At 40.1% G+C, this 24,280-nt stretch overlaps 1 protein-coding gene across 9 annotated transcripts in view; it reads left to right on the forward strand.

Moving 5' to 3' along the window:
• MED20 (mediator complex subunit 20) overlaps nucleotides 1-24,280 on the forward strand; it is a 73,105-nt gene that overhangs the window by 28,695 nt on the left and 20,130 nt on the right. For 2 of the 9 annotated variants that reach the window (XR_006545546.2, XR_006545550.2), the window contains 4 exons: nucleotides 188-371; nucleotides 5,612-5,737; nucleotides 5,956-6,092; nucleotides 17,156-17,203. The exons of 1 other annotated variant lie outside the window; for it this stretch is intronic. Coding sequence is in view for 1 of the 8 variants with exons in the window: in XM_025270068.3 (XP_025125853.1) it covers nucleotides 17,156-17,185 (30 nt within the window). In the remaining 7 variants the exon portion in view is untranslated. Of the gene's footprint in view, nucleotides 1-187; nucleotides 372-5,611; nucleotides 5,738-5,955; nucleotides 6,093-17,155; nucleotides 17,204-24,280 lie in introns of those variants that run through there. 6 more of the 9 variants (XR_006545544.2, XR_003104793.3, XM_006069169.4 and 3 more) reach the window with 4 other exon arrangements.

A 24,280-nucleotide genomic window follows, 5' to 3' on the forward strand; every position in this document is an offset into this window, starting at 1 on the left:
TGAGTTGTTGTCGGGATTGAAGTAAATACTGCATATAAAATATTTATTTTAACTAATTAATCAATTGTTATCTTTGGCTGTGCTGGGTCTTTGTTCCTGCACGGGCTTTCTCTAGTTGCAGCGAGCAGGGGCTACTCTCCAGTTGTGGTGTACATGCTTCTTATTACACTGGCTTCTCTTGTTGCAGAGCACGGGTTCTAGAACATGAGGACTCAGTAGCTATGGCACACGGGCTTAACTGCCCCGCAGGATGTGGAATCTTCCCAGACCAGGGATCGAACCTGTGTCCCCAGAGTTGGTAGTTGGATTCTTAACCACTGAACCACCAGGGATGTCCTGTATAAAATACTTAAAACAGTGACTGACACCTAGTAAGTACTCAATGTTGGCTATTATTATTGAATGAAAATACCTCATCTTTTGCAAGCCTGGATAAATTTATGTGTTGTGTGGTGATAATTCTGCTAATCCCATTGACAGACATGTAGTTTGGATTTTTTCCCAGTAGTATTGATGGTTGGCCTAACCATTCCTATTCTTCACCTTTGGTCCTCCCACCTGCTAACACTTAGATCAAAATCTGAAATCTGAAATTCTAGAGCTTTAGATATATGATGTCCTACAAGTTGCTCTTGGGTTTGTTTACCAGTATTATCATGTATACTGCCTAACATTTGGGGCCTGTAAAAAGATGGGAACAGATAATTTGGGGAGAAAAACATCATTTTCTATGCCCATGGGATGTGGAATAGGAATATCAGTTTGCACTGAAAGTGTTAATCAGTTTTTGTTAGCATGCAATGTAATGAGCATATTAGCTACAACACCTTCCTTGGCAGCCAGCAGTCCTCTTGTGAAATCTTTTAGGAAACAGGAATCTGGTGAGAAGTATTCCTGAGCAATTGAAGTATCTTTGAGGAGTGGTGGGGAGTGGGAATTACAAAGAACAAATAAAGTAGAAAAAAATTCTCTACCAAAAAGAAATTGTTTCACCACTGAGAGCCATGAGAAAAGATGTTCTACCTGTGGGCTAAGGATGTGACAGTGTAGTTTTTTAGGGCTGTAAAGCAAATTCTTTTTGCATTTTGATTTTTCACTGAAGTTTGTCACTTAAAGAACTTCAAGGTATATTTCTATTTCGTGAAAAATATTTATAAAACTTTTAAGAATGGTGGATTTCTCATTTTATACTGTATATTTTAATGTAAGTTATTTACCACTTCCAGTTAAAATGTATCTTAAAACAGGTATCTTTTTGAGGTTTAAAAAAGTCAGCAGAAATAACAAGAAAAGTTTATATTTAAGCACAGCACTTCACACTTAAGAGGTGTTCAGTAAGTTTTTATTGAATAAATTAGTACACACATGAATGAATAATATTATTCTGAATTTGGACTTCATACTCTGTGATTTGGGCACAGCCTAGCATTGCTGTATAAAGGCCTTCTGTTCAGCTCCCGTCTCCATGCCCATGTTCCTCTCCCCACAAACACCCTCTCTGATGTGTTTGATACAGGTCCTTGATTCTATATACATCTTTATAAAATACTTAGTGGTTTTTTTGTTTGTGTATCTTTAATTCTGAAATTGTTCATCATGCTACACTGCTGTAGAACTTGGCTAGAGAATTCTCCTGGTAAAAATGCTGTAGATGTTACTCTAGTCTTGACTTTTTTGGTTAGCACCGTTTTAAGATCTGTGTGTGTGTTGGGCTGTACATTTAGTAATTGCTCCTCCCTGCAGCATAGTGTTCGGTGGTGTGCATCGTTTCCATAGTGATAGATGCCTGGGCTACCGCAAACCGTGCTACCAATAAACAGTCTTGTCCATGTCCATTATGGACACATTTGAGAACTTCGGGATATAGACTCAGGAGTGGTGTTGTGGCATGCATATTGTCAGGCTGCTGAATGGTTGTATCACTCTACACCCCACAGACACTGTGTTCCCAACCTCCCCAACGTGTGGTATTGTCCACATTAATAATTTTTGCCATTTAATAATGTCTCATTTTAATTTGTATTTTCTAATTACTAGTAAATTTGTGCATTTCTTCATATTCTAATTAGCTGTTTCCTTTCTGTGAAATGAGCATGAAGGATTGAACATAGTATTTTATTAATGTTTTTAAGCTGGAGGAAAACTTTTGGTTACACATTGTATTTTGCAAGATGTTAATATATTTTCTCAAACTTCAAAAAGGGAAGAGTGTCATCCTTATGCAGAATCTTATTGTTTTTCTTCCTGATTCCAAGAGATGATGAAATGAACCTTTTTCTAAGTTTTCAACTTGAAAAGCCATAAAGTATGCTACAATTAAAGCATCTTACTAATCTGTTCTCATTGTCTTCATGTATGCTGAACACTGAGAGCAAGTGCTTTTGCCAGAACAGATTTGGTGGAAAAGTGCTTCATTGTGTTAGTTAAAGAAAATCTCCCTTGGTCAGAAATCAGTGGATGATTATCAAAAAAAATTAGATCCAGATGCTTCTCCCTGTTTACAATCTCCCTAGGTGTCAGAAAGCTGAGTTAATAGCAGGAAGCATCATCTCTTTGCCTGGAAAATTCCCTGGACAAAGGAGCCTGGCAGGCTGTAGTCCATGGTGCTTAGTTGCTCCTACTCTTTGCGACCCCATGGACTGTAGCCTCCGCCAGGCTCCTCTGTCCATGGGATTCTCCAGGCAAGAGTACTGGAATGGGTTGCCATGCCCTTCTCCAGGATCGAACCCAGGTCTCCCACATTGCAGGCAGATTCTTTGCCAGCTGAACTACCAGGGAGGCCCTGAGTCAGACACAACTGAGCACATGACGCATCGCCTCTAACTTGCCTGTCTCTGAAGAGCTCAACACTTGGTTGAGAAGTACTTCTTAGTGCTCATTGAATATAAGCTGCTGCTGCTGCTGCTGCTAAGTCACTTCAGTCGTGTCCGACTCTGTGCAATCCCATAGACGGCAGCCAACCAGGCTTCCCGTCCCTGGGATTCTCCAGGCAAGAACACTGGAGTGGGTTGCCATTTCCTTCTCCAATGCATGAAAGTGAAAAGTGAAAGTGAAGTCGCTCAGTTGTGTTGGACTCTTAGCGACCCCATGGACTGCAGCCCACCAGGCTCCTCGGTCCATGGGATTCTCCAGGCAAGAGTACTGGAGTGGGGTGCCATTGCCTTCTCCGTGAATATAAGCAGATAATATTAAAAAAAGAACAAATACCATATTATACTTCTCATTTTTCTATGAAAGTGTATAGAAAATATGTATGTGTGCTTAGTTACTTAAGTCGTGTCTGACCCTTTTCGACCCTATGCACTACCAGGCTCCTCTGTCCATGGGATCACCGACCCGATGGACATGCATTTGAACAAGCTCAGGAGTTGGTGATGGACATGGAAGCCTGGCATGCAGCAGTGCATGGGGTCACACTCAACTGAACCGAGGCAAGGATAGTGGAGTGGGTTGTTGTGCTGTCCTCTAGGGGATCTTCCTAACCCAGGGATCAAACCTGAGTCTCATGTCTCCTGCATTGGCAAGGCAAGTTCTTAACCACTAGCACCACGTGGGAAGCCCAATAGAAAGTATGAACGTTTCAATTTTTAAAGTGGTGTGGATGGAGAAAAGCATATTTCCTAATTGAGATGCCACTTCTCAGGGTCTTAGAGAAAGTTAAGCAGCAATTTCAGGTTTGCACGTGAATCTTATTTCTATTCGTTTCAGGTCTCAGAAAAGAAGGAATGACTCTGATTCAAAATGCTCTTTCCTTGTTCAAACAGGTTCCCAGTATTTGTGCTTTCCTTTCTGAGGAAGCAGTACAGTTTTTAAGTGTTTTCATTTCTGACCAAGATGTGATGCAGTCAAATCGTTATGTTGACTTTGGTTTAGCATCTGCCTGACTGAGTGGAAAAGGAATTTTAATTTGTGATGTGATTGACAAAGCCATAAACCGTGAACTTTTCCCAATAATACCATAATATGATAAAAAAAATTTCTCCTTGTCCTGTTTTTGCTGATTTTTGTGGTTATGCCTCTTAAGTTTCTATCAGCAAAACATTATTTCCTGCTCTTAATTTTTTTCAGACTAAGCTACACTGTATGCTAAGATGTAGTTTTCCAAGGGCTTTGATTTTGTTCTGCCTTAAAGATTACTGTTTTTCTTTCATTATTTTTTCACTCAGAAATCTTATTTGGAAAATTAGATTTTTAGATGTGATTTTAAAATACTCTTTTTAACCTTTTCAAGAATCTTTTAAAATTTCATACTTATCAGTGCTAAGTATGAATAGAGCATAAAAAGTATCCTACCTGCTTTTCTTCTCCCCAGCATTCTGCCTCTCCAGAGACCTCCATTTTCTGCTCTTCCAACTGTTCTTTTGGAATTTAATGCCATTTTTTCCTAAACAGTAGCCTTTGTTGTTCAGTCACTAAGTCGTGTCCGATTCTTTGTGGCCCCATGAACTGCAGCACACTAGGCTTTCCTGTTCCTCCCCATCTCCTGAAGTTTGCTCAGACTCATATCCATTGAGTCGATGATGCTATCTAACCATCTTATCCTCTGCTGCTCCCTTCTTTTCCTGCCCTCAATCTTTCCCAGCATCAAAGTCTTTTCCCGTGAGTTGGCTCCTCTCATCAGGTGGCCAAAATATTAGGCTGCTATGTTTAAAAATCTGTATGGGTTTTCTGTAGATCAGAACAGCTCTCATCCTGGGATCTACCTTCTGAAGAGCGTAGGTATTTTCTTCACTTCCTATGTTGGAACTCCCTGTTTCCTGGACCCCATATCTTCCCCCTTCATTGTTTATACCTCAATTAAGCAGTTCTTCCAGAAGGTTCCTAAGAAAAGGGTGCATGGGAAGTAAATCTGCATGTATGAAAATGTCTTCATTTTCTCTCACATTTGATTTATAGTTTATCTAGTTCTAGAATTCTAGATTGGAGGATATTTTCTCTGAATTTAAGAAGCATGGTTGTGTTGATTTCTAGCTTCTATTATTGCTATGAGAAACCCTGTGGTATTCTGATTCTTGATTTTTTTCCCCCTCCTTGGTTACTTTCAGGATCTGATCTTTGTCCCTGATATTCTGAAATATTATGATAATCTGTCACCGAGGGCTTGTTTTCTCTGTTGTACTGGGTATGCCGAAAGCCATTTCAATTTAGAAATAAGAATTTTTTTCAGTTCTGGGAGATTTTCTTTAATTCTTAAGTTCTATCCAAATCCCCTCTTCCCCCTCCCCTCTGCTGCCCCTAGTTTTCTTATTCTTTCTCTCTGAAACTCTTATTATTATTTGTGTGTGGAACTTACAGACTGATGAGTCCTTTAATTTTACCATCTTATGTATTTCTCATTTTATTTTTTGGTCTCTGTTTTACTTTCTGGGAGGTGTCTTGAACTTCATCTTCAGATTCTTCTAATTAGTTTTATATGTTCTTTGTCAAATTTTTAATTTTCAAGATTTTTTTTTCTGAATGTTGCTTTTTAATAGTTTTATATTTTTGTTTCATGGATGGAATAGCTCTTCTCTATATTAATTACAGTTTTAAAAGTTTTATGCAGCCTCCAGTACATTTCTGTTTTCCTTAAAGTACCTTACTTTATCATTTGTTTTGGTCTTTCTTTTAGGGAATTTCCTTAAATGTATGGTCTTGGCTGTCTTACTCATATTCCAGAATGAGATGCTGAAAAACTGAAAACTGAATTTGCCTGAGTTGGGGCTTCTAAAAGTTAACTGGTGGTCTTCATTATAAGGTGACTAACCTAGAACCCTTTGTGTGTGTGTGTGTGTGTGTGTGTGTGTGTGTGTGTGTGTTTGGGTGTGTGTGTGTGTGTGTTGGGTGTGTGTGTGTGTGTGTGTTTGGGTGTGTGTGTGTGTGTGTTGGGGGTGTGTGTGTGTGTGTGTTTGTGTGGGAGGGGGGAGCGGGTCACCTCTAGCAATCCGTGTTTATAGGTGTTTTCTTTTCTCTTAGCCAGGTTTTTCCCCAGAGTGCTTCAATCATTGGCCTACATTCCTGCCTACAACATTTGGGGAACTGAGTGGGAAAAGAGCTGGGGATATCTGCCTTCAGGATCTCAGTCTTCTTTTGATCCCCGTCTTTTTAGACTGGTAGGCCTGTGTCTCGTTGTGCCTAGGTACAGAGGCTCTTTATTTTGCAGAGTAAATTCCCTTGCTCTGACCGGTGGCTGCTTGGAGTCAGGGTGGGAACCTTTGGGTAGAACTTTCACCTTGTTTTCCTTTATGAAGCCCTGCCTGATGTCCCCACTTTCAGATCATTCTGAGCTTTTCTGGAATATAAAGCAAGTTCACTTTACTCTGGGCTACCTCTTAAGATGCTCTTAGTTTTGGTTTCTTTGCTGTGCTACATCAAGTAACTTACCAATCTTCTTTTCAGCTTCCAAAAACTTTGTTATGGTCATTTCCTTTCCTAGTCTTTGTCCTTAGCAATTTTATGTTTTTAATGCCATTTTAGTGGAGTTTGGGAGGTAAATAAAGGTGTTCAATGCATCGTGTTTCATTGAAGATCCAAATTTCTTTCTTTGATGCCCTGTTTCAACATAAAACTTAATAGGCTTATGGTTTATAACCATTGCAAAATTTTGCTACAGTAACAGAATTGTACAGGATATAAATTCATTTGGTCTTTTGCTACCCTAATGCATTAATGCCTAACCTATAGCTTGCTATGAGAGCGTGTATGCTTGCTTGGTTGCTTCAGTCGTGTGTAACTCTGCGACCCCAGGGGCTATAGCCCTCCAGGCCCCTCTGTCTATAGGATTTTCCCGGCAGGAATACTGGAGTGAGTTGCCATGCCCACCTCCAGAGGCTCTTCCTGACCCAGGGATCTAACCCATATCTCCTGCATCGCAGGTGGATTCTTCACCACTGAGCCACCAGGGAAGCCTTGCTATGAAGAATGACATCTAAATGACTTCAGGAAGTTTGAGGATAATATAATAGAAATTTAGGTCATAAAGTAACTTAAACATTCCTTTTACGGATGTGGAAACTGTGACCCTGAGAACAGAGGTGGCTTACCTATGTTCATTCATCCATCTAGAGCTAGAATTGAGTCTCTTCTCCAGTGTTCTTTTTTAATATATTTATTTACATATTAATTTATTTGGCTGCACCGGGTCTTAGTTCTGGCATTTAGGATCTTCAGACTTCATTGTGATGTGTGGGATCTAGTTCCTTGACCAAGGATCGAACCAAGGCACGCTGCATTGGGGGCATGGAGTCTTAGCCACTGGACCACCAGGGAAGTCTTTTCGGTGTTCTTTTTCTTGCCAGTTTGGTTCTGTCTTTTCATTAAAGTAGCTGTAAATAGGTGCTCTTTACCATGGTTTATGTCACCCAAATGTCCTGTTAATTTAGTGTCAGCTTTAAGTTGCAGTCATGGACTTTTTTTTTTTCCTCTTAAAGTTTGGGGTCTAGTTTTATTGGGGTGAACTTTAAAACTCAAGAAAATTTCTATCTTACCCCTAAAGTTATTTCTGTTTTGAGGAATTTATATTGACCATTTAAAAGTTTTCTTTTTTATTCCTACTGTTCCCTTCTCAATGGCCTCCAAAAGTTCTTTGTGGAGGAGGGCAGAAACGCTTTCCTGATTGTAATTATAGCAGATAAAACTATTTAGAACAAATTAGTACACCTGTTGCCATGTTTCAGTAATGGGAAAAGGAAACATGTTGTTAAAATGTCAAGTTCATTTGGAGAAATCCTAGAATCATTTCTTTACCGAATTTTCAAAATGCAGTCCTCAGTTCTCTTCCAGGACCCCTTCTGCATTTTATCCCACAACAGAACTCTTCTGTCTTATTTTCCTTTCCCTCCTGTATTTTGTACTTTGTACAGTTTGCCCCAGAACACCACCAAATGCATTATTTGTTGACTAGGATTCTTTGGTGGTTTTCATTTCTATGTAGAATTCTTGGGGTCAGAAACCCGACTTTATACTTTTGAATAAGTTCACTTCTACATATATTTAGGAGTGCCTTCATTGAGGTGTTGGGTTCCTCTGTAGGTGCCAGCATCTTGGGGTCCATGTTAGGTCTTTGACAGATGCTGATGGTTGGTATAAAATACTCACCTTTTCTCCAGTCACTGTTACCACCTGATTGAAAGAATGGTCTTGCCCGTTCCTTCGTGTCATGTTGTGCTGTGCTGTGCTGTGTCGCTTCAGTTTTGTCCAACTGTTTGCGACCCCATGAGCTGTAGCCCGCCAGGCTCCTCTGTCCATGGGATTCTCCAGGCAAGAATACTGGAGTGGGTTGCCATTTCCTCCTCCAGGGGATCATCCTGACCCAGGGATCGAACCCATGGCTTGAACCCACGTCTCTTATGTTTCCTGCATTGGCAGGTGAGTTCTTTACCCACTAGTGCCATCCAAGAGGTTATGTGTCACATTGGTGACTAGCAGTAATAGCTGGGAGTAGAGCAGGGACAGCCTGTGGCTGGAAGCTAAGGAGTCGAATGTTTCCTCCACTGGAAAGTGACCATATTGAACTAAAAGCCCTCTGAGCGTCCTTACAACCTCCAGATATCAGGATCATAAAGAGGTGCTCCCAGTGAATCAATGACACCCTTTAAAACAAATGACCCACAAAGAAAAATGATGTCTCTTAGGATTGAGTGGAATCGGGTGAACACTGTTCCATGACTGAGCTAAGCTGTTACATCCATAATCTAAGGTAACCTAGAACACTTAGAATGATAAAGCATTGTTTTCTTATTGTTTCTTCTTTTCTTCTCATCCTCTTCTAAAGTTAAATAATGCTCTTTCATTATTATGCTTTGGAAATATATTAACTTTTACTTTTTTTCAATTTTTTAAAAATTGTGAAACATGAAATACATTTAAAACATAGGTGTGTTTTATTAAAGACTAGTAAAACAAAAGCTGGGGTAACATCCTACAAGTGTAAAATTCCCTTTGTGATTGTTCCTTATGCCCTACCCCAGGTTAACCAGTATCCTATTACCAAGAAAGTTAGGAGTTTGATTCTCTTTATTATGTTTAAAGTTTCTACATTTGAAAAATAGCTCAGTAATGAAAGGCCTTCAGTGTTTTTACAGGTGTATTTTATTTTTTACACGAGGTATTACTAGAGAAATAACAGGTAGCATTTATTGATCACTTAGCCTCTTGCCATTGATTTTCCTGGACTATGTACACATTGGAACTCCCCAATAATTGTATGAGATAGATGAGAAAATTGAGTCTTGGAGCTAGGAACTGGGTCCCACTGGGATTCTAATCTGGCCAGTCTGACTCCTAAATCTGCTTTCTTAACCACTACGCCTAATCAAGGTATTGTCTTATAATTTGATGCAATTTTATATTTTTAACATCTGCGTCTATGTCTTTTGTGTCTTTGAATACTCTAACCACAACACAGGGTACCCATCAAGTTCTGTGCTGTTTCTGCTAAAACAAAGGAGTTGGAAAGCTCTGTAGGCTTCAGATCTTATCCCAATATCTTAACTTCTCATTGCTTGATGCAGATATACAGTCCGTCAATTTATCTAAACCATATTATATCTTTATATTGTCCCTTTCAGAGCACTTCTAAAATGTTTGTTTTATAATTTTTTATGGGAATTTTCAGGGAAAACCCATAATCTCACTTATGTTTGTAGTGTAGTGAATAGTGATAGTTTGAGAACTAAGATCATGGCATCTGGTCCCATCACATCATGGCAAATAGATGGGGAAACGATGAAAGCAATGACAGACTTTATTTTCTGGGCTCCAAAATCACTGCAGATGGTGACTGCAGCCATGAAATTAAAAGATGCTTGCTCCTTGGAAGAAAAGTTATGACCAACCTAGACAGCATATTAAAAAGCAGAGATATTACTTTGCCAACAAAGGTCTGTCTAGTCAAAGCTTTGGTTTTTCCAGTACTCATGTATGGATGTGAGAGTTGTACTATAAAGAAAGCTGAGCACCGAAGAATTGATGCTTTTGAACTGTGGTGTTGGAGAAGACTCTTGAGAGTCCCTTGGACTGCAAGGAGATGCAACCAGTCCATCCTAAAGGAAATCAGTCCTGAATATTAATTGAAAGGAATAATGTTGAAGCTGAAACTCCAGTACTTTGACTACCTGATTTGAAGAACTGACTCATTTGAAAAGACCCTGATGCTGGGAAAGATTGAAGGCAGGAGGAGAAGGGGACAACAGAGGATGAAATGGTTGGATGGCATCACCGACTCAATGGACATGAGTTTGAGTAAGCTCCGGGAGTTGGTGATGGACAGGGAAGCCTGGAGTACTGCAGTCCATGGGGTCGCAGAGTTAGACATGACTGTGTGACTGAACTGAACTGAAACTTTTAAAAGAAGAGCTTTGATTTTACAGAGTATTTTTTTAATATGATATTTCAAAATTCTTCTAAAAATATTTCATGTCTGTAAGACACAAGTAACTTTTGGCACTTGTTTAGATGTGATCACTAAGAGATAGCTTCTTTATAAAACAGTTATTGACTCTACTTAGTGAATTAATGTTTCCTTTGCAGTATTTTCTCTGAAAACAGCTAGCTGTAGTGACAAGTCTTTATGTTTAAATTTTAAAATTAGATACCGTTTCTACAGAAGGAGTGCAGATTTACAGCTCAGTAACTCCTTGAACAAGCCATGTGAAGTGCCTTAGAATATTGGTATCTGCCAACCAAGTTTTACCATGGTGCAAAATTTCACCTAAACCTCCTGTTCTTTGCCACTCATGTGGAATTACCGGCAACTTGAAGCAATTATATTGGGCCTGTGCTTAGTAGCTTAGTCATGTCTGACTCTTTGCGACCCCATGGACTGTAGCCCGCCAGGCTCCTCAGGGTGTCCATGGGAATTCTCCAGACAAGAATACTGGAGTGGGTTGCCATGCCCTCCTCCAGGGGGTCTTCCCAACTCAGGGATCGAACCCAGGTCTCCTGCATTATAGGCGGATTTTTTACCGTCTGAGCCACCAGGGAAGCCCAAGAATACTAGAGTGGGTAGCCTATCCTTTCTCCTGGGGAACTTCCCAACCCAGGAATCAAACCGGGGTCTCCTGCTTTGCAGGCAAATTCTTTAACAACTGAGCTTCCCTGCGAAGCGCTGCTTTTTTCTTGCTATAAGATATTGGACTAGTCATCTAATCACCAATTTGAGTATCCATTTCTCATCTGTAAAATGCCACTGACACCTACCTCATTGTGAGAATTAACTAAGCAAATAATGTGATCCTCCCGACGCACACACACAGCATGGTCTCTAGTAAAAGTATGATTTTTTATAAGTGTTCTCTTCCCATTTTACAGTGCTGTTCAATGCTGACAAAATTGTTGTATAGTATTTATAAAATGTGCTTGGTAATGACCAAACTAATGCTTTAAAAATGGCTTCTGTGAATGCTGGCTGTCTGAACTCTACCAATTAATAATATCTGTCCTATGTGGGGATTATAAAAAACCAGGATTATATTTAAGCACAGTGATGAAATAGCAACTCCGTAAGGTGTCTTTTGTGGCTGGCGCTGCTGCTCTACAAACTACGTGGGATTTGGTATTGCTTTTGTTGGCATATCTTACATGATTGAAGATGCATATTATGCTGTTGCTTTTAGGTCATTTTATTTTTTGGTGAAAAGGATTTCCCAATCTGGCTAAGGTTGTATGTTCTTTATTTCTTATTAAACAGTTAATTAAGACCAGCATGTCATTTAACTAAAATGAAGACCCAGATACCAAATACATTTTAAAATTCTTGAGCTCTGCATGAGTGACCAAACTCTTTTATCCTAGCATGCCCCCACGTCCCTGGAACATTTGAATGTCTGTGCCTCCTCTCACCAGGGTAGTGATCTAGAGCCTCTGCTTTCCTTGGTGGGAGGGGAAGAGAAGCCCACCATGGGCAGCTCTCGTCAGTTTACAGTGCGCTTGCACACGCAGTTTCCTATTTGATCTTCACAGCAGTCAAAGGAGCAGAGCTGGTATTATATCCATTAACAAGTGAGGACATGGGGTCCCAAGACATTCGCAAGTTGCCCAAGCTCACATTGCTAATAAGTGGATAACATGAGGCTTAACCCCAAGTCTTCTGATTCTAAATCTAAGGCTTTCTCACTCTCCCATGTTCTTATTCCCATTATAAATTAACAGACCCATTTAGTATCTTATCAGATATGGATGTCAATCAATAAGGCAGGTGGATTTCTAAAACTTTTTTGATTCTAACCACCACACAGGCATTTAGGGAAGAAAAATTTTAATGTGGGGCTTGCTTATCTTTCAGTCTGAGACTCTGGATCTCTTGTACATTGTATTGATCCCAAATTGTTTTTATTTAAGAAGGGTAAAACACCACGAAATGTTTTGTTCTAACACAAAAATGTATCCATGGAAAAATGATAAAATTTGCAGTGGTGACTACCATGTGAAATTTTAACTGAAAGTATGAATACTTTATTAATGTTAAAAAGGTATTGCCAAGACTTCCCTGGTGGTCCAGTGATGGGACTTTGCTTTCCAATGCCAGGGGTGCAGGTTCCATCTATGGTCAGGGTTCTAGGATCCCACATGCCTTGTGGCCAGTGGACCAAAACAAAGAACGGAAACAATGCTTTAACAAATTGAATAGGGACTTTGAAAATGGTCCACATTTTTTAAAAAATCTTAAAAAAAAGTACTGTGTTGTTCTTAAATTTTATATGAGGTCTCTTTATTTAGTTGTAGGTGCATGTAAAACTTTTCCTTACCTAGTTATGTGAGTTTCCTCTGCCTTGTATCTTCAAGCCTTTTGGCCTCTCTTTATAATTGGATATGACTGAACATTCATGATTTAAAAATGTATTTATGACATTATGACTTAAAAATATATATCATTCATAGACTTTTTACCCAATTACAGAGAAAACATCGAACTCAGGTTCTGAGCCATTGGTTCTGTGGCTCAGACATGAGAATACGTTTTCATTCCAAAGCAGTCAGCATTGATGTAGCTTTCTGGATTATCATACCTTCTTTGTACTCTCAGGGTTGTCTTGAGGCATCTCAGACATGTGTGTGGAAGCATTTGAAAACCATAACAATATGTTACATGCTTGCATTCATGCATGAGTCTTCTGATTAATTGTATGCTTGAGACTTTTTGTCATAAGACATTTTGCTACATGAGCTCATAAGTTGGAATAGACCAAAAATGGAATAGACCAGGAAAACACTTAAATCCAGCAAAGTCTTGCAGATAAGGAGTGAGTGGGTGGTGGGAAATAAGCCACCATGGAAATAGCAGATGAACTTGAACATTTTTTCTCAGTTTAATAACCAGTCTCTTAATTCTTTCATCAGCATTTATTGAGCACCTAGTGAGCACTAGGACACCACTGATGTTCACAATTAGTAAAATAAGATGCTGCTGCTGTCTTCCAGGAGCTTGCAGGGGAAGACAGTTACAGGCAAGAGACAACATAGGTTAATAAATATAAAACTATGAAATATGTAATAAAATATTTTGAGGTATATAAATGTAAAACTGTATTTTAATGATGTATAAATTATATACAGTTTAGATAACTTTAATTACCTAAAATATGGATCTGTTCTACTTGGTAAACCGTCAGAACATTCCCTACATTAATAACACTGCTGCTGCTGCTAAGTCGCTTCAGTCGTGTCCGACTCTGTGCGACCCCATAGACGGCAGCCCACCAGGCTCCGCCGTCCCTAGAGAGCTCTTAAGGAAAGCACCTTGCTGCTGCCACCTTGATGTCAGTCCCTGGTAGCCAGTATTTCTTAAGAGTAGAAACCTGGGTTTGAATCCTAGCTCTGCCACTTTTTAACTGTTGAACTTATTTGTATCTCGGTTTCTTTCTTTAAAATTTTTTTCATTGTATTTGTATTATTTATGTATTTATTTTTGGTGACACTGGGTCTTCATTGCTGTGCATGCATTTCTCTAGTTGCAGCGCACAGGCTTCTCCTTGCCGTGGCTTCTTTTGTTGCAGAGCATGGGCTCTGGGGCTCGCAGGCTTTAGTAGTCGGGGCACATGGGCTTAGTAGTTGCAGTTCCTGCGGGCTCAGGCACAGGCTCAGGAGTTGTGGTGCACGGGCTTAGTGGCCCCATGGCATATGGAATCTTCCCAGACCAGGGATCGAACCCATGCCCTCTGCATTGGCAGGCAGATTCTTAACCACTGGACCTCCAAGGAAGTTCTGAATCTCAGTTTCAATGTCTGTGAAATGGGACTAAAGATAATACCTGCCTCACAGTTACTGTGAGGACTGACTGAGTTAATATTGGGTTGGCCAAAAAGCTCACTTGGGTTTTTATTGTTTGGCAGGATAAAAGTAAATTGAGTAAAGTTCTCAAGAAAGAATTTTCTCCTCAACCCCTGAAAATTACTGTAAATGTAGCAAGATAAAGGAAGGAAACTAAACTTTTGTTAATCATCAGCTCTGTGGTAGGCTGGGCTTCCCAGGTGGCTCAGTGGTAAAGAATCTGTCTGTCAAAGCAGGAGATGTGGGTTCAGATCTCTGGGTTGGGAGGATCCCCTGAAGAAGGAAATGGCAACCCACTCTGGTATTCTTGCCTGGAGAATCCCATGGACAGAGGAGCCTGGTGGGCTACAGTCCATGGGGTCGCAAAGAGTCGGACTCAACTTAGCGACTAAATGACAACAGTGTGCCAGGCAGCTAGGATTTTACCTGCATTTTCGTTTAATCCTTATGCCAGTGCTCTGACATAGATGAGGAAACAAGCTTAGAGAAATTAGATTGCTTGCGTGAGGTCTGGCACGGCCACCATGATGATAACTGGTCTCTGTTACTCTACATCCTATACTCTTATTGCCTTGCACATGCCACAAAGCCCGAGAGTTCAGCAAGTTTCACTTTTAATAGGTACAATTGGAATTTGCTTGTTTGGGACTTTATCACTAATAACTATTTAAAGGGATGTCTTCTACATTTTTAGTTTGGTCCTATTACAGTGATTTGTTCTAAATATCTGAATTTCCACCACCCCCCATTCAAAACTATATTACAGTAGTATAAACAATATAAATGGGACCTAGATGGAAAATATTTGAATGAGGGTAGTCTTATTAATCGGAGAAGGCAATGGCACCCCACTCCAGTACTCTTGCCTGGAAAATCCCATGGACGGAGGAGCCTGGTAGACTGCAGTCCATGGGGTCCCTAGGAGTCAGACACGACTGTGTAACTTTCAAGTAAACAACCTGAGCAACTTCACTTTCACTTTTCACTTTCATGCATTGGAGAAGGAAATGGGAAGCCACTCCAGTGTTCTTGCCTGGAGAATCCCAGGGATGGGGAGCCTGGTGGGCTGCCGTCTCTGGGGTCGCACAGAGTTGGACACGACTAAAGTGACTTAGCAGCAGCAGTCTTATTAATAGTTTGCAGACTTAAGCTGACCTATTATAATTTTCCAGTTTTCAAGATCACCATCATAAGTATTGAAGTCACTGCTTGACAAATTAATAGCTATTTCATAGGTCTTTTAAGCTTAGCCTCTGTGTAGTTATGTATACTAGGTGCTCAGTATAGAACTGATTGTTTTGGCCAGCTTTTGGTTACATCCAGAATTAATTCAAGTAACTTGGATTTAAAAGTAATTAAGTTAACTTTTCATCATTTGCTGTTTTTATATTAAAAGTAGGGTTGAAAATTTGGACAGGAAAGAGGGAAATTTTATGAGGAATTCCCTGGTGGTCCATTGGTTAGGATCCTGTGCTTTCACTGCCAAGGGTGTGGGTTCAGTCTCTGGTTGGGAAACTAAGATCCCACAAGTGCCACGGTGTGCCCCTCCCCCCAGCTAAAGTAACAGGAGAAAGTATATAGTTGTAAAACACCCATCCATACAATGTCAGCTTAGCTTCCTGAATAAGGTTGCCTCAAACCCCCAACCTACAATGTGTGCAAGTTGTAAGCTCTTCTCTTCCTAAAAATATTTGTGCATTTCCTGGATTTTACCATCATGCAATTGCTTCTGCCTCCTGGGCCCCTGTTTTTCTTGCCTTGTGCCTCTGATATGCAGCATGATGTCCTCAGATGGGATACTTGGCTTCTTCTCTGATTCTAAGAAAGGCCCTGTTCATACAGGGCATTTGTGTTTTTAGTACACCTAACTGAAGAAAGGAGGAAAAACAGGTGGGTGAGCCCTATATTGCATTCATGCAACTTCCCTTTAAGGCATTCTTGTTCTGGAAATGTTCCAGACCTCCCTTGACTGGAGAACTTCACCTCCCCCTCAGCCCCAGCTTCACTCTGCTATACTAGTCCTTTCTTCTCTTCCTGTTCCTCTCATCATCCTTCTCTCTGTTCCTTTCAGAGATAAAACAAGTTCTTCTCATCTAATGTAAAGCAGTTCCCCTTTCTTGACCATCATTCTGGAATCTTGACAGCCATTCTGCAGGGAACCATCCATCCCAAGGGGACTGGACCTGAGTGGTGGGAGACCCTATTGAGGGAACATATTTTCACAAAGAGAGTGTCTTCTAAGAGGAATTCTTGTGTTAGCTATTAGGATGGCAAAATAGAGAACTTTTCATCTTGTTACATGGTGGCAGACAGTGTATTAATCTCAAGCTTATTGAATCCTGCTTCCTGAATACAGTGTCAGAAACCTAAAAAATGATTGTGCACATAATGTGTCCAAATTCTAGATAGCTTAGACTAATACAGTGTTCTTGTGCGTAGAATGTATGTTGCGTACCTAAAAGTCATGAACCCACCTAACACAAAGATGTCATCACTTGGCATCTTGCATCATTACATGTTTCACTTACACAAAAAGAATTTGGGCTTTTGAAACACAATTATTTTTGTTGCCATGAATTTGTTTTGATTTTTCAAGCTATATGCCAAGGCAGTGTGTAATCTTTAAAACCTAAAATAAACACAGAAGTGCATCTTTTCAGGAAGTAAACCTTTCATACTTCCATCAGTCTATTCATAAATGACTTAATGTTTGATTGCTCTTAGCTGAAAAAAAAATTACAGCTTTTTATCCTCACTCTTCTACCTCAATTTTGAGGACTTGTGGGGAGTTCACTAAACTGCATTGTAATATACTGATCCTGTTTTTTGAATTTATAAATAAAATTCGTGAAATTGTTTTTCTCTTGCTATATAGCAGCCTGACCTTACAGATTCTCCCCCCCTGTAGGTAATAGAGACGAGGAAACCTAACCAATGACTGTGGAGTAATATGGAAGAAGATGGGAAAAACTTGTTTAATGGGTAAGAAATAAAATTGTAATAAAAAGTTGTTCATGGAAACTATTCACAATAGTATTATGTAATAATACTAGGCTTCAGTAGTTGGCCAAGATTGGTATCCTGTTAGAGTGAGCACTCAGTCACTGTCTTTGTCTTATCACCATTCTGAACTTTCATCGCCTTCTTTCTTCTTACCTTTGTGACTTTTTAAATGCTATGAATTAACTTAAGAGGAGACACGGCTATATTTGAAAATAAACACAGGACCTGGAGACCAGCCCCCATAGTAAAACAGTTCTTGGGTAAGTCTTGAAGCTTACTCTTGGTTGGATAGAGACCGTATCTGTCATGACCTGTCAAGAGTGTTAGCAACCCCTTCTCGCTCTCCAAACACTGCCAGCTGCTGTGATGGTAGGCTCACCTGGGGATCACCTGGGGATCCTGTTCTTTAGCCAAGTGCAGATTGTGTGTCAGGTGGTAATCAGATAGAATTCTACGGAAAATCCGATAAAAAGGTGTTACTAAGTTTATGATATAAAAAATTTAAATTATGCAAGTCCATACATGCTTATTGTCAATAATTCAAACATTACAAATAACAAAAACGTTCTGTTAGAATCTTAGCCACCCCCCCCCAACCCCGCCCCATATATGTAAGTGCATAATATGTCTTTTTATTTGCCTACTGGTTAAAAACTTGGGCTTAGGAGCCAGACTGTTTTTGACTAGCCATTATTAGCTTGACATTTGGGCAGGTTAATTTCTCTTTGCCTCAGTTCCTTGGGTATAAGTGGGAACAATAAAATGCCTATCTCATAGCAATGTTGAAAATTAATTATATAATTAATCTTATATATTTTATATATAATCTTATATATAATTATATATTAATCTATATAAAAAAACTTGGAATGATGTCCAAAACATAGTGAGTATTCAGTAAATGTTAGCTATAGTTTTCTTATGTATCCCAGTTAGCATTTTTATGTACCAGCCTTCCATAGATGAATCTTGTGATACACTGCAAGAGGTAAGCCTTCTTGGATAAAGTCAACCCTGATGTCAAGGATTTTTAAATTTTTTCATGAATGTTTTCTTTTTTGGCTTCAAGCTTCATTTCTCTCAGAGTATGCTACAAGACTATGTATGAGAATAGAGTTACACACCCTCATCTCTTACTACATATCATGTGGTGTAAATATTGCTTACAGGTATGTATGAATTAACAAGCATCTTCGGGCTGTGATAGTTTTATCTTGCCCATAAAAGTATCTCTGTCAAAAAGGATGCACAGTTCTCTTGTTTCTAGATAGCTGTGTTACATTTTCTGTTAAGATTCCTTTAATCTATTTTGAAGGACAAGTCTTCTTGAGTTTTCTTTTCTTCTTGTTTCACAGAATCACAATAGTTTTGAAAATGTCTGGTATCTTTTCCATGGCTAGTCAGCACTTCCTTGGGTGATACAGGCAGCTACTTATTTTAAGAGAGAAGGACACTAAAACAGTCATCTCTTTTTAATATTTCCCTTTTGTATTGTTCCAGGGCTCTAATAGATTATAATGGGCAATTTTTTTCTGCTGTGACTTATTTTAGAAGACAAATATATAAAAACAGAGATTGACATTCACTGAGTATTTATTCTGTGTTAGCCACCATTTTAAGTGCTTTGCTCATTTATTCATTAGTGAATTTAATCCTGTCATCCACTTATGAGGCAGATGCTGTTATTATCTTCATTTTAAAAGCTGAGAAAAAGGAGGCATAGATGAACTTGCTCAAAGTCATATCACAAGTGGCAGCTTCAGGATTCAAACCCAGGTCCTCCGCTCTGGAGCCTGTGCTGTTAACCAATGGGGTGCTGGCCTAGTGTTTTTATCAACTTAGAAGATTTGCTAAGGTGCACAGGGATTTAAGTAAGATAATAAAGTCAAATATCACCTGAAAAAGTCACCATAACCAATCTGTTTCTGCTTGCTTTTGGGAAAGAAAATGTAAAATCATGCTTCTTCTTAAGTTTGGGAAAAATAATGGTGTGAGATGATGTGAGGTTCATAAATAATTACTTTTTTCTTGACCATACTTAAATGAATACAACTGTTTTACTTCTTTATGAATTGTTTGTATTAGATAGAAATCACCTGACTCTAGCTAAGGACCAGTACCTGTTAAGAAGTGAGTTGATTTGTAGATTACTATTTAATTGCTGATCATGGAAACATGCAGACAGAAAGACTGAACTGTGCAGCAGTTTGTAACTGATTGGTAATTAGAAATTGTTCTTTTGTCCTGTTAAATAACATTTGACTGACAGTGAGCAGGAAGTTGTTGAAGAGAAGAAAAGGCAGGAGAAAAGGTGATATGGGTCTTATAAGAGTGTCACTTATAAGTGATGATCTAAAAAGTAAATGTACATGAGCAGTCGACATTTATATAGGAACTGGAAGGAGTTAGAATCCGTGGTTTTTGGTTTTTGTTCTGTTTTGTCTTGTCAGAGAGAAATACTGGCTTTTCTTTTCTTCAAATAGCAATTTCATTTCCTGTTGAAATATGGTCAAGTACAAAGAGAAAGCAACATTTAAAGTAACACAAGCACACTGATGAAATATTTCAGCTTTCCTGTAAAGTGTGGCTACAAGCAGTGATGTTTTCCCCTCTCCATCTTTTTGAACTCTCTTTCCTTGTTTGAGAATCCCTTCTGAATGTTCGTAACAGTTACGGCTCTCAGTGTACTCTCTACCACAGTGTCTTAAAGGGTGGCCAGGAGCCCCTGAAACTTTTGGGAGTCAAAGCTATTTTCATAACAGTATTAAAACATACTTGCACATGAGTATGCAGTGGAGTTTTCCAAAGACAGCATGATGTACAAAGAATGGAGGGAAGAGATAGGGAGTGTGGGATCTACATGTATACTCTGCTATATTTAAAATGGACAGCCAACAGGGACCTACTGTACATCACACGGAACTCTGCTCAATGTTATGTGGCAGCCTGCACAGGAAGGGAGTTTAGGGGAGAATGGATACATGTATGTGTATGGCTGAGTCCCTTTGCTGTGTACCTAAAACCATTACAACACTGTTAATTGGCTGTACTCCAATATAAAACAGAAAGTTTAAACAGAAATAAACACATGTCGTCTTCTCAGAAAGAAACAAAAAAAGTAGCAAAATCCAGCTGTCTTACTTATTCCAGGCATTTAAAAGATTTGTAAAAATGTAACATACAACCACTTTTCTCACTAGATATATAATGATAATTACTGAGGTTTATTTCTACATTAGCACATTACAATGACCCCAATATAGGCAAGAAAGTCATGGCGCTCTCTCTAGTGCCTAGGCGGACTGTGCCTGCCACACAGCAACCCTATGCAGATTCTAATGACATCCCAATTGAGTGCAGCTGAGTCCCCCAGATTAGAAAAGTGAAAATGCTGTCCCTTTTTCATAATTGTGCTAGAGAATATGATAAAGATTATCAGGATCTGTGGAAACCTGCACTTAAAGGAGAAAGGAGGGTTTGATTTTAAGAAGGCACACCATCCAACCTTGCCAATGACCCCACTGATAAATCCCAGGTTCAGAATGTTCTTTTATTGGTTGTTCCCAACTTTGGGAGGACCAGAAGGCCTTCCTGGACAGCCTTTTATTTTTCAGTATTAATTGAGCATCTGTGACGTCCCAGTCTTGTTCTAGGGCTGGAAATGTCAGTGAACAGCAGCAGCAAAAAACCCCTCTACCCTCATGGGGCTTCCATCCCAGCCTTTGCGTCTTTAGCTGTAGTGACAGCTCCCTCTTCAGGGCAGTCTGAGTTCATGGCAGTGAAGCTACGGTGGGTCTTAAACACTGACTGCTGTTTCTCACAGAGAAGGCAATGGCACCCCACTCCAGTACTCTTGCCTGGAAAATCCCTGGACCGAGGAGCCTGGAAGGCTGCATGCAGTCCATGGGGTCGCTGAGGGTCGGACACGACTGAGCGACTTCACTTTCACTTTTCCCTTTTATGCATTGGAGAAGGAAATGGCAACCCACTCCAGTGTTCTTGCCTGGAGAATCCCAGGGATGGGGAAGCCTGGTGGGCTGCCGTCTATGGGGTTGCACAGAGTTGGACACGACTGAAGCGACTTAGCAGCAGCAGGTGTTTCAGTAGCTAAGAACCGAGAATAAAGTGGGAGCTGCTTGACGTTTTGCAATTTTCTTTTTTAAGGCACCAAACGGTTTGGGATTTTTCAAATCTTATCTAGAACCCCAATATAAAAATAAAAGCGGGCCTATCCAGTCACCGGTATTGTGGTTGTTTTAATCTTATCTTGTTTTCAAAGTTAGCACCACTTTTGTCAAGAAGTGTAACTTTTAAAAAAATTCAGTACCTGATGTTAAATTTATTCTGATGTTAAATTTATTCTAATTGTTTTTTATTTGTTGAAGAAAAAATGTTCAGATATGTGTGAGATTTTCATTCCCTAGTGAGTGGCTCCCAAGACCCTATAATTTGTTTAATAGACTTTTATACAGAAGGAGACTACTTGGCTCATTAGACGGAATCACTTAATAATGACTGCAAGGTTGACTAATGCGGCCGTGAGGCTCCTCCTCAGCATTTGGATGTCTTTTGTATCTCTCACAACTTCAGCCATTTCCGAATGCACACGACTGGGAATACCATTAGAATATTAATGGAAAAAGAAGCTGACATGCAAAATCTGAATGGCCAAAAGTCATCTCTAAAGATTATTTTAACCTTTTTAATTTCCAGGAGTTCTGCATCTAACTTGGCCTTCCACGTTAAGAAATTCTCAATTGTATCAGGAATGCTATGAAATAATTGCTTTCCAGCTGCTTCTGCTTCTTTTTGTTGCTTTTCTTCTCTTATAGTTTTTATTTGATCTGCCCTTTCACTTAATTTTTCCTGCATCGCTGTCACTAAGGTAAAAAGCATCACCATACCAGGGCTTTCTTCTTGCCTTCAATGCTGATAATTTAATGTCTGCGACATTATTCATAATTTCTGTGAAATTATTCTGTGACGTCATTATCTTCTAGGTTTACCTGGGAGAGTATTTCCCAGAGGGGTGCTTCATCCAGGTACTTCTCACTGTATGTAGATTTGAGGATTTGAGGATCTGAACAGTTTCATCACTTTCTTCAGCCTCAGATGTCACGGTAATGGTGAAGCTGGGTAGATTTTCTGGTAACACTTAGCAGGACCTTGTCAAGTGAAGCACTACTGAAAGTGACTGTGGTCTCTGGAGAATCCATTCATATTCTGGAATACTCTTTGTTGGGGGGGGGGGGTTGAATTAATGTATAGTCAAGCTATGAAGGAATTATGGTAGATTGCATGGCTCCTTGCCATCGTCTGTCATGGGGACCTTTGATCATGCCTGTGAATTGCCTAGACATCCTGTCTGCTGTGGCATTGGCTAAGCAGGCTCAGATGCAAAGATTCAGGCTGAGAGGCCTGTGGGCCAAAGCCAGGCCAGGAGCAACACCCGACACTGGCCTCCACCACCTCCCTTGGCAACCTTCTAAAAGAAGAAGGTAACTTCTGAATCCATACCTTCTTCATTTACTGCCTGATCTGTGTGTAACGCTCCCTTCTACCGTCTTTCCTTTGGAAGTCCCTCAGACCCATCTTCCCGAGGAAAGCTTCTTTTCAGTTCAGTTCAGTTCAGTCACTCAGTTGTGTCTGACTCTTTGCGACCCCATGAATCGCAGCACGCCAGGCCTCCCTGTCCATCACCAACTCCCAGATTTCACTCAGACTCACGTCCATCGAGTCGGTGATGCCATTCCAGCCATCTCACCCTCTATCGTCCCCTTCTCCTGCCCCCAATCCCTCCCAGCATCAGAGTCTTTTCCATTGAGTCAACTCTTCACATGAGGTGGCCAAAGTACTGGAGTTTCAGCTTTAGCATCATTCCTTCCAAAGAAATCCCAGGGCTGATCTCCTTCAGAATGGACTGGTTGGATCTCCTTGCAGTCCAAGGGACTCTCAAGAGTCTTCTCCAACACCACAGTTCAAAAGCATCAGTTCTTTGGCACTCAGCCTTCTTCGCAGCCCAACTCACATCCATACATGACCACAGGAAAAACCATAGCCTTGACTAGACGGACCTTTGTTGGTAAAGTAATATCTCTGCTTTTGAATGACCTTGCTGTTCTTCCCCAGTATTCTATAGACTATAATAGCCAGAAGGACACAACCACAAGGTCAGTTAATAAAACAAATAATATAAGCAGATATATATGTAGTAAAATAGAACTGTTTATAAGTAGCTCTAGAAAGCGAGTCACTTCTGTAGATCAGCATTTCTCAAACTTATGACATGTGTATACCACTGCATGATTTTTACCTCAGTCGGGTAACATCTGTTGAGTTAACTTAAAATTTTTCTGTAAACCAGATTACTTTTTTTTTTAACCTAAAAGCCTACTTTCTCACCCTAAAAAAGATACCTACGGAGTTATGGATTTTCTATTATTTTATAAGACACATAACCGTATTTGACTACTGCATTTAAAAATACTTGCCTCTGGAGAGTTCCATTTCTGGATAAGACGAAGTAAGCACACTCTGCCTAGTGTCTCCTGCTGAATGCAGCTAAAATCCTGGATAGAACTCATGGACTAGCAATCTAAGGACTCTGAGAAGTCAATAGTAGCAGGTGGATTAGAAAAGACCAGGATTTGAAGTACAGCTATGAATATTCCCTGGCCTGGGTGGAGTGCAGCCCACACCTGGAAGTGGGAATCAGGCATGGAAAGAGAGAGCTCCAGGAGAAACCCTCCAATCTTGACTTGATGGGGAAGGAGACTTCTAACACTCAGAGAAAGAGGTGTAGAAACTTCCTTCCTTAAAAAAGCCTCCCTCCCTTCTCCCAGGCCCCAGCCGCCAGGCAGTCTTGTGGAGGCGGTGCTAGCAGTGACAGCCGCAGGGCCCACGGCTGCCTAAAAGTCCTAAGGGAGGGGAACCGCCCCCTGCAGCTGCTGGTGGTGTTCAGTCACTAGGTTGTGCCTGACACTTTGAGACCCCATGAACTGCAGCATGCCAGGCCTCCCTGTCCTTCACG

The sequence above is a fragment of the Bubalus bubalis genome, chromosome 2 (genome assembly GCF_019923935.1).
Source record: "Bubalus bubalis isolate 160015118507 breed Murrah chromosome 2, NDDB_SH_1, whole genome shotgun sequence".
In the NCBI taxonomy this organism is placed as follows: domain Eukaryota; kingdom Metazoa; phylum Chordata; class Mammalia; order Artiodactyla; family Bovidae; genus Bubalus; species Bubalus bubalis.